Here is a 10788-nt window from a genome sequence, read left to right on the forward strand (position 1 = left end):
GTTTTTCATTACCTAAGTGACATTGCAAAACACCATCCATAGGAAATCACAACAACAGCTGCGTTAATGTTAAGCGTTGTTTATTCATGATGTATTCACATGCTGTTCTTTGGAACTGAACACGGCTTAGCCAGGCATCTGTTTAGACAAATTTTTCATTACTTGTACCATTTAGCTGTTGCTGGATTCTTTCGTCAGTCACCAGTCCAAGGTGCTTTTGAACCTCTTCAAAATACCACAGCATAATTTTTACAAGCTGAATCATTTCAAAACAAATGTGATCTCCACTGTAGCTTGGAGATTTTCCAGATTGCGAGTTTGTGCAGGACTCACAGTTTGTGCAGAAGAATTTTGTTGTGATTGACAAGTCTCTCTGGCCAATCAGTGCTCTGCAAGGTTTACAGTCATGTTTTAGTCCCTACTTTGTTCGCTGGAACCATGAGCAGAAAGGTACAAAGAAAGAACCCGGTTCCAGGTACCAAATTTGTCTAATGGTAAAGCAAAAATGCAGAGTAGTGTCAAGTAGAGTAGTGTAGGTATCATGCAGTGGAAAAGCACCTTAAGTTTGTCCCTAGAAACTTCTCAGGGAGCCGTATCCAGGTAAATGTTGTCATTCCTGTTGAAGTCTCCGGGGACTCATACTGCCTTTCCTGTTTCAGGTACGGGCAGCCAGCGGTATAAAAGGGCTGTTTCACAGAAACCCAAAGCAGGCTTCGCTGGACAGCCATGCTGCTGTGCTGCGCGGCCGTAAAGCACCCTTTGGCGCCCACCTGCTTCGTCGTACAGCCAGCGCGCCCACCAAGGGCCAGCCCAAAGTCAAGCGTGGCTTCCCCGAGATCTCCATCGACACCAAAGACTGCAGCTCGGAGGGAGCCAGTGAGGAGCGCGAGTCTGAGGAGGGACCAGCCGCCCACCCCAACGGAGACGCGGCGGCTTCGGCGGCGCAACAGTGGGAGCGCGGCACCAATGGGCAGCTCCATCCAGATGACAGCAAAGGTAAGGCTACGTTCTTCCACCCCGAGCCTCGGGCCAAACCAGTCCATAGTCGGGGGGCCATGAGTGAGCCTCTAAGGAGAGCCAACAGGCTGAGATTGCAGGATCCCCTGGAGGACAAGCCAGGCGTTTTCGCCCGGGTCGCCATCAACAGCTCCGGTCGAGTAGGGATGACCTCCAACTGCATTAAGTGTGTGATTGGGTCAAAAGATAGTCCTGAATTGGAGAGGAAGGTAGCAGACAGTCCCACAAATTGTAGACCTGACCCTGTCAGTTCAGAAATGGCATCTCCATCTCCTGCAGCTACCCAGCAGATCCAGCCAGAACCTAGCCCCAAACCTCAAACCTTGGCTCAGCATGAGCCAACAAAACAACCTGAACCTGATCCTGAGTCAAAAGTTCAACTCCCCAAGCCTGTACCACTGCCTAGACTTCGATCAAAGGCTAGGCAAACCCTGGGAGCTCCAGCTATGCTGCCTGTTGAGGACGCATCAGCCAGAAATGCTCGTTCATGTAGCGTACCTCGCAGACGAATTCAGCCCCCTGCAACTCCAGCTCCTCCCATTCCAGACAGCAAGACAAGCCTGTGCAGGCTGGGTCCTGCCCCACCCAACTATGGCAGCAACTGCAGGGCTGTTAGTGCAGCCAATGAAGGTAAAAGCCTTTCTTACAGCAACTGGAGCAGCTGCAGTAGTCTGGACAGTCTGGACCTGCTTCCCATGATTCCACCACAGGTGATGGACAACCGGAAGAGGGCAGTGGGCACACTGCAGAGAGAGATGAATGCGCTGTTTGCCCAAAAAATGGAAGAGATCCGCAGTAAATCTCCCTTATTCTTTGCTGGTAAGGTCAAAGTAGTTTTCTGGAGGATCTCCCGAGATCTAGTTGATCCCAGTGATCCTCTAGTGGACGTCAAAGTTCATAATGGACCCGCATTCCCATTAGCATAGTTTAGCTGTCTGCTTTCACCCCTTAAAGCCTTTACAGAAACAAGTGAAAGTTCCTGTATACCTGTGTAACTCATACAAAAGCTGTGAATGTTTATGAAACACCCAAACCAGTGTCTACCTAAGAAACAATTTTTGCAAACATTACATACTAGAGTTTGACACTGGTGTGAGATTTTAGAATACCTGGTAACACTGAAGCTATGGTAGCAATAGCATGAAATGCAAAATGAAAGTTACTAAATTAATTTTATTCATCTTCTTCATATACATGAATTCATTTTCCAGTCCCTTGGCAAGACTGCTAAGGTTACATTCTCCTATCTCTGTAAAGGGTAAATAGTAAGTCTCTCTGGATAAGAGCATTTGCCAAATAGCAAACTGGCTAAAGCAACACTGACAGTCTTGTTGTATTTCAGTAGATCCCAGTAGACATATTATGCTTGTTGTCTTCTTGGACTCCCAGTAGATGGTTTAGTGGTCCATTATTACTGGAAAATATTAGTGATTTTAACTTCTACAGAATGTAATGAAATGTTTTAACATATAGATATGTTAAAATAATATAGGTTTACTCACATAGCTTATATTAAGTGTGCAGTTTACATCAATATGAAATACAGCAGCAGTAACCTTATGTAGACATTTGAGTCACAAGACTCTTATGTAAGTTACCGCCACCCCCTTTTTGCTTATGCAGACCAGCTGCTCTTAGTTCTTTGGGGTTGGTTTAAAGCCAGAAGTTTGTTTTTTTTCTCCGGGGCTGCTTCCCTTGTAGCATTTCCTGGAAGAACATACATATTTCAAAACCAGTTCACAGTGGAATATTTTTATAATGTTAATGTACCTACAATATCACTAGAGTTGGTTTTTTTCTGATTACAGGGTAATTTTATCACTTAAAACAGTTTGTAGCATGCCCTTTGGTTCTTAGCCACTGGGCTCTGGACCACAAGTGGTCAACCTTGGGCCTGTACTGGGAAAGCTGGAGGTCCACAGTGCATCAGTGATGGCACAGTCATAAAAATCTTACTGTCTGTAACTTCTGCTATTTTAGCATAGCAACTTTTCTCCTTGAAGATCCCCCTTCCTTTTTCGTTTCTGATTACCTCTCTTGGTTTCCTGTACTCTGTTTAAACTACTTGTTTGTTCCTTCCTTCTTGCATGCTCTCTCTCCTTAGTGCAAAACTGAGGGGCTGACCAAAGCCAGGTAAACCAGCCTTCCACATGCATGGGTTTCCACAGTGTGTTGTCTATGTTCTGTCTTGTCAGCCTTCTTTTTTAAAGTAGGCCTCATGAATTTGCTCATCTGCATGAATCCCTGTGTGGCAATTTTACATTTTTAAAATGTTGTTTTATTAATCCTCGCTTTTCATTTTATGTTACCTCCTATAATTACCATTTATACTTTGGTAGCTGAAATGTTGTACATAATGAAGGCATGTTTCTACACATCTGTTCCTGTGTATTTTCATCTGCTTGTCTGCCATCTGTGATACAAATATGACATTGTGTTTTTTATTCATATGCCAAAAAAAGCAACAAAAACTGCTGATATCAATGATATCTATTTTTGTTGTGTACTTGTTGCTGTCATAAGAAAAGGTGGGCGTGCAGAGAGAAAGTTTTCTCATTACAGTGTCGGCATACAGTGACATTATTTTAAAGTCTTCAACATTTGTCTTCTTATCTTCTGTTCACAGACCATTCCACAGTGCAGAGACCCACTCCTTCTGTGCACCTCCTGGAATCCATTGCTGAAGAATTTCAGGAGAAAACTCCTTTGACGTTGACGTGCAGTCCAGCCGATACCTCACCACATTACCCTGATCATTCTTTTCATTCTCATTTGCCATCCATAGCAATAACAACTAACACTTCCAAGGACATTCATAACCCTGTAAAAACGAATGAGGACATTTTGCAGCTACCTATTCCTACCCAGTGTCTCTCCCCCAACATAAGCAGTGGGGAAGACCACTTCAGCCCTCCCCTGTCCATGAATTACCTTGATATTGGGAGCAATAAGCCCTTTGCTTCAGAGCAGACAGGAGTTGAGGCAGAAAGTCCAGGAACGAATAGGGAAGAGGATGCCACAGATGTAACTGTTAAGACTGGACAGACTTTAGAGACAGAGACTGCAGTTGCGCTGACCACAGCTCAGAGGGTTCAGACCCTGAAGGCCTTGTTTGACAGGGATGTGGGACGGGGTTCGCAGCCTGGTCCTAGGACCCCTATCCGAAGGACCAAAAGTGTAGGGCAAGTGAGGACGGCCGAAGAGCCGTCAGTTGTGCCAGAGGTTTCTATTGATGCAACCCTGAATGACAGACTATGGGTCAAGCTGGATCCAGGCAGTCATCGGGACAGTGTGTCGTCCTCCTCCAGCATCTCATCCAACGACACTGTGATTGACCTCTCCTTGCCCAACCTGGCCAGAAAGAGCCTGACTTGTCTCCGAGCCACTGCCCAAGACAGCCTAGAAAGCCAAGTCCCTACGGCAGGATGGGTTGGCCGACCTCGTTCAGCAACAACTGTCTGCGTCAGCAAGAGCAAGTCCAACCCCAACTTACGTGACGGGGAAATGTGCGAACCAGCAGATGACTTGCAGCCAAGGCCACTGTCCAATGAGCATGATGCTACCCGGCTGATACAGAGGCGTCACACTTGGAGTAGACTGTACATAGAAAGCTTAAAGCAATCGTCTGCTTCAGCAAAGAAATCTGCAGCCCAGTTATTGGCGAAAGACACAGATGCTGCCTCCAAGTCCAAAAGCCTTGGTGACCTCACTTCAGACGACATTGTGTGTAACTTCGACAGCAAGTACAGGAGCATCAGCCGAAGCTTCATTACCAGGCCAACCCGCCAGCAGAGAGTGCAACAGAAGGAGCCCCGGAATGACCTGGCAGAAAGGCTCAAGCAATTGACGGATGTGGAACCCCTGACAAGCAGTGATTTCACATCCCAGCGCCATGACTCAGAGCCTGGACCTGACGAGGGCGAAGATGAGGAGATGCCCCCAATGAGACGGAGCTCCTCGCGCAGCCAGAGCCGAGTACGCTACATCGCTAACCGTGCCAGGCAAGCACAAGAAAGGCAGCGACTTCAAGGCCTACTGAGGTCTTCTGGAAGCCCCATCGAGGAGAGGGGCATTCCAGAAGGAGCCTGCAGTGTGGCCCGAAGCCCCTGTGCTAGCTTGGACCTCCTGAGTCAGCTTCCATCCAGCCCGCCCCACCAGAGCCCTCTCAGTCCAGACAATGAGGTCTTTTTCATGCTTCGGCTCTGACAGGGCGAGAGCTGAGCTTAAGGTTTTGCAGACTATCCAAAAGTAACTTGCGCTCCCAGTACTAGACCAGCTGTTCTCAATCCAGGTCCTACAATACACCTGTCTTGTAGTTGTCAGTGTTTTCCCTGCTCTAACTCAATCAGCTAATCACCAAGCCCTTCTCATGAAGTGGAAGTGCCAGAGCAGCAAAAACACCAGAATATGCAAGCCAGAAATACACCAGGACTAAGATTGGCAGCCGGTCCAGTGCTTATTTGCTCATTTCAAAAGGAGTGAGCACTTGAATTTCAGACATTTCTGTTGTTGTTGTTGTTTTTTTTTATCTTTATCCCTAGAAGGAAATCTGTTTAGTCTTATTAGTTAATCACTGGGGAACCCACTCTGAAGACTTCCCATGAAACCTGTTGAATTTGACACTTGGCTTAAACACTGCTACTGCAGTGAAACCTTACAGTTTTATAAATACCCGCAAATTCTTGTCAGGCAAAGCTTTTGTAAGGACTGTGATCCATCAGATCCAGCCAATAATAAGGCAAATGGGATATCACAAAGTATCCAACAACCTTAGTTTGGGAAACTACAGGTTATTTATGGAAAGGGCCAAAGCTTTGGTGCAAAGCCACAGTAACTACTATATATGTTATTATTCTAAAGGCACTCCTTAATGCTGATAACTGAAATATTATTTAATTAGATTTGTGTCAAAAACAAATCAATTCAAACTTCCTAAATGTCTTACATAAATAGGAATTTGAGAGTAAATAAACTTGCTGAAATAAAGACATGTCTTATCAATTTTAAGAAATATAACTGTCAAACAAATTGTTTGTGAATCCTAGTAAATAATAGGATTTGAATATTGGTTTTGACAGACACATTAAAGAGCAACATTGAACGTTTGTTGTGTATTCACTACCCACTCACTGTATAAGATTATTAAAGGCTAAGCACCACTCAATGGGCCTCCATGAATATTTCACATTATTTTAGTTACTGACATATATAAGTATGAATTAAAATGAAAATAGCAGCTTAATTTGCTTTAAAACTGACAATTTTATTAAATTGACAGAAAAACCCGAGCTCGCTACGGAAATTCTTGAACGCGACCGTGACGTCACTGGTGGACAACAGCTGAACAACGCCGCTGTAAAACACCGTTATGACTGACTGTTATGACAGTATCTAGCTAAATAACCAACATTATTCATGACAATAGCCTAGCAATAAGCTGAACTCAAATTTAGAGGTACCGTTATTCTTGTAAATGTGATCGAAGTCGAACTCGAATTCATCCGACACTATAAACCTCCGTAATGCAGCTACGTAGCCGAGTATAATCTGAGCCACCGAGTTTAGCAAGTCAAGCTAACGTTAACTAACACCAACTAAAACAGGCGAAGTGAGTGTCCTTACCCTGTTTACCTCCATGTTACAGAGGCTCTTGAACACCTTTCATTGGTGTCCTTACATGCCCATTTTGTTGGAAAAGCGCCAGTGAAATGAGCTACAGATAACGGAGTGAGCGGATGGTCCTTTCCAAAGTGCCCGTTTAAAGTTGACAAATTTAGTCCATGTTCTGGATATTTTGGGATCTTTGGGCCATTTGTGCACAGATGTCCCACTGTACATTGAATGATTGCAGCCAAAAACAACACACCTTTTCGTCATTTTGCATTAAATTAAGTGCAGCTTCTAGAGTTGTTGTCCACCATCTACGTCACAGGCAAGACACCTATTAGAGTTTCCCAACACCGTTGGGGGGGGGGGCCACCAATGGTCTTTTAAACCTTATTCCTTGAATTAGTAAGAAATAACATGTTTTCTGACTATCAATAAACACAAGTTAGGAACTCAAATTCCACTGTATTTATTTGACACTTTCATAGAGCTGGTGCTTAGCCGTTAAAGTTTAAATATTGATCATGTTTGTTGTTCGTTGTTTAGGTTGTCTGCCAAAACTGTGTACACAAAACTGTCAGTGTGTCCTCATTAGTCAACAAAGATGCACCCCTGAAAAAAAACCTTAGTAAAAGATCAGTTGTACACCTTTACACATTGTGTGTAAGTTATATTGTCATGCTGAAGTTTTAAGTTTCCATTTTGTGCTTCAGTTAGTTTTACTCTCTCTCTCAAATTCTTATTTTATTTGATATTTAAGAAGGTTTATTTTTTTCTTTTGACACAAATCTGAATCTGAAACCAAACATCCTCAAAAACATACAGGACAATTCTCTCATTGATTGTCTCTATGTTTAGTTGAAAAGACCTGCTGTAGCAATAGAGAACTAAGACACCAATGAGTAGTACAATGCTCATTACCTTCACTTTAAAAGCTTAGACATGTTTACTACTACTTAATCCAATACCAATGCATATTATTAGTGTTTATAATGGTGTAAGAGATTTTTTTATAACAAAAGCATGGAATGTATTTGCTACGTATTTATTGTTTCTTGAACTTTAAACCTTTTTGATTTTGCTTCTTTTCATATTACTTGCATTTAGCTGAAAAGCACAAGCACAATTCATTCCGTCCTGCTTTTCCTTCATTTTTTATATATTCCTTTAGTTGGAAATGAAAAGTTAAGTGGCGGTTTTCACCACTTAGGCTTATTCTTTTAATATTTGAGTATATGTACTGTATAAAGTATTATCAGCAGACTCATGTACAATAGTTTCTATTTGTCCTCGTTTTCTTGCATGTCAGTGATGTTGTAAATGTTTCCTAATGTTTCGTTAAGTTACGTTTTACAGCCGATATGTCTCTGATATGTATCTGTCTGTAAGCGTTAAGGAACCATGTTGAAGATGCGTCTCCTGATATAATGCCACAGGATAGGAGGGAAATAAATTTCTACAGAGCACATCTCTCACTTTGTACTGTAATGTTTGCACTGTCCTGCCAGAAAACGTTGCAAGAATCTGAAAGCGTTTATAAGTAAAAGCAAATGTATATAGATAGTAAACGTGAACGTGTCTTCTTTTTTTCCCCTTGTGATTCATTAAATCCTTTGACATTGAGTATTTCGTGAAATAAAACTCAGCGTACTTGGCCGTGTTTTTAGTTTTCCACTTCCTATTCGTTAGTGCGTTAAAATCAGCAATTACACCTAATTTGTTTACTTTCCAAAATATCAGTCTTTCATTTGCTGTAGCTTGCTTTCTACTCAGGGTCATGGTGTATAAATGAAAAAGTGAATCAAGAGTTTAACTGAACAATCTGACAGCAAACTCATTCATTCAGTCATTTTCTGAAACAGCTTCATCCTGTTCAAGGTCACGGTGTGTCGAGTGTCTACCCAGAATCATTGGGCGCAAGGCCATCACAGGCATCACACGCTTACACAAGTGGACAGTTTTGCACAGTCAATCCACCTACCAACACACGTTTTTGAAACAGGATCACCTTGAGGAAACCCACACAGACACAAGGAGAACACATTGGGATTGAAGGACTGAACACATAACCCCAGGACCTTGGAGAAGTGTTGGAGCAAAACTACCTTCAGCATAACGAAGAGCAAACTCCCTTTTAATAGAGTATTTCTACACCAGTTTGGTCAAATAGCATATATACTTCAACATTACCTTGTTTACTTAAGCCCAGTATTGACCAAGTAAAAGACTGCAGCTCCCAGCCATGCTCATTCAGTGCTATTATGTCTCTTTTGAGAGGACTCCCTTTTTTGTCCAGTCCCAACCCCACTGACACTGCACTGAGGACCCCTGTTGGGAAAAAATGTCACTGAATAAAGCCTTGCCCTGCACTTGACGGCCAATTACATCTCCAAATAGCAATAAAAAAGCCCCACTGTTCTGCCTGAACAGTGTTCCGGCTGCCAGTTTTGACCTAATGTGGCCACTGTCATGCACTACGTTGTCCGAAGTATTAGCTCATTGCTCTGCGCCCTTGGCCCCTGTGTGTGTGTTGTCAATAAAGTACATTGATGGATTCGTCTTCGCTTATGACTGGCATGAAGGACAAAGGGCCAGACTCGCCTCGATCTCCAGTCACCATGGCAACGGCTGTCGCCGGTTGCCTAGGGGCCGGGGCTCTTCCGTGGGCCCGAAACCATCCTGGGACTTGCACGGCCCAGTGAGTGACAGAGATTGTAGGCTCTTGTCACTCATACAAAAGTGGAGTTCATTAGAATTCTGGAGGCGTTGGAAGTGCGCCTTCAGATCCACATTTATTACCCCCTCCCACCCCCCGCACTTCAGCCTCTGCCTTCAGAGCCCGGTCAGCATGTCAGTGTGGCTGCCTGCTTCTTAGAATGGGCAAAGTTTGTTGTAAGGGTTTAAAACCTTTAAGGGTCTTTGGCATAGGTCCCTTGTAAAGTCTAATAAATTCACATTATGTCTTACAATTAAGTAGTGCTTAAACATGCACAGGCTGACCGTACACTGCAGCTAAGCTTTAAAGGGAGCTCAATCTTCACGAGGTAAACAAAGTCAATGTTAAGTCATGCAATGAAGAAGACTTTAAAGTCACAGTGTCCACAACACACTACAACTAACCATGCTATTGTTTATTCAACAGAGAGGCCAGCCTACTACTAGCTTATGTTTTTTATCTGTACTTTTGCCCATAATAATAATTCAGGCATTTTTGCTAATTGCTGCTATGTGTTGTTACTAAAACATAGTGTCCACCACCACTGCCCCTCACACAGGAGACTGGAGTTCAATACCCAACTCAAGTATCATCACCGCACTATTACCAATAGGTCCATCAACATACTCCCTTATGTTATTTTGGAATTAATAATTTGTATTAAATAACTACTACTATCCAGTTCAGGGTCGTGGATTATTAATATGGAGTTTAAATCATGTGCAATATAATTTTGTGTAACATACGCCAGACAGTTCTAATTTACAAGTATTTTCTGGTGTAATGCTATATATTGTGATGTTTTCTTGTCGTTTATATTAGTGACTTTTTTTACACAGTCACAATAAGGGGGCCATCCAAACGGCTGAAAATTAACACTGTGCTGGATTAATATTATATACTAACCTCATTTATAAAGACTAACAAAAGAACACTCCATTTTGCAAATTGGACTGTGAATGGAAAAGTGCTAAAATGTGGCATTTTGTCTAAAATTCTGTTTAATCACCAGTGGTCCGCCCAGAAAACACTGTAAAACGCCAGTGGACCTCCAACTTTGCCCTCAGTGGGCCAACCGTTGTCTGTGGTCTCCTTGCTCTCAGGGACATTAGTATATAAGAATATTAGGGGTATTAGTAGTGGTTTAGTACTAATTAGCGGTTCCAAAATAACATACCTGCCGATATTTGAGCACAATTTAGGCACGTTACGTTTTTTCCACAAAGACTACTATCACCATGTCTACATCTATAACATGATGAAAATTGCAAGCTGCCTTCTGACAAATTACATCGAAGTGAATATTTGTAATCACATTGAGCACTGGTTGTTAAGGAACAGCTAGCTTTAGGCTGCACCTAACTGTAGCTAACAAGGCTAATTTTGTAATTTAGCCTCATATAAGCAGGGTCCAGTGCTGTGTTTGGAGATTCAGACTGGGAGATGGG

At 42.9% G+C, this 10788-nt stretch overlaps 1 protein-coding gene across 1 annotated transcript in view; it reads left to right on the forward strand.

The window, feature by feature from the left end:
* The window catches only part of plch2a (phospholipase C, eta 2a), a 178014-nt gene extending 169849 nt beyond the window's left edge, over positions 1-8165 (forward strand). Inside the window, exons 22-23 of the mRNA XM_066644357.1 lie at positions 660-996; positions 3644-8165. Coding sequence (XP_066500454.1) covers positions 660-996; positions 3644-5223 — 1917 coding nt within the window. The 3' untranslated portion in view covers positions 5224-8165. The remainder of the gene's footprint in view (positions 1-659; positions 997-3643) is intronic.
* The last annotated feature ends 2623 nt before the right edge of the window (positions 8166-10788 follow it).

The sequence above is a fragment of the Hoplias malabaricus genome, chromosome 14 (genome assembly GCF_029633855.1).
Source record: "Hoplias malabaricus isolate fHopMal1 chromosome 14, fHopMal1.hap1, whole genome shotgun sequence".
In the NCBI taxonomy this organism is placed as follows: Eukaryota; Metazoa; Chordata; class Actinopteri; order Characiformes; family Erythrinidae; genus Hoplias; species Hoplias malabaricus.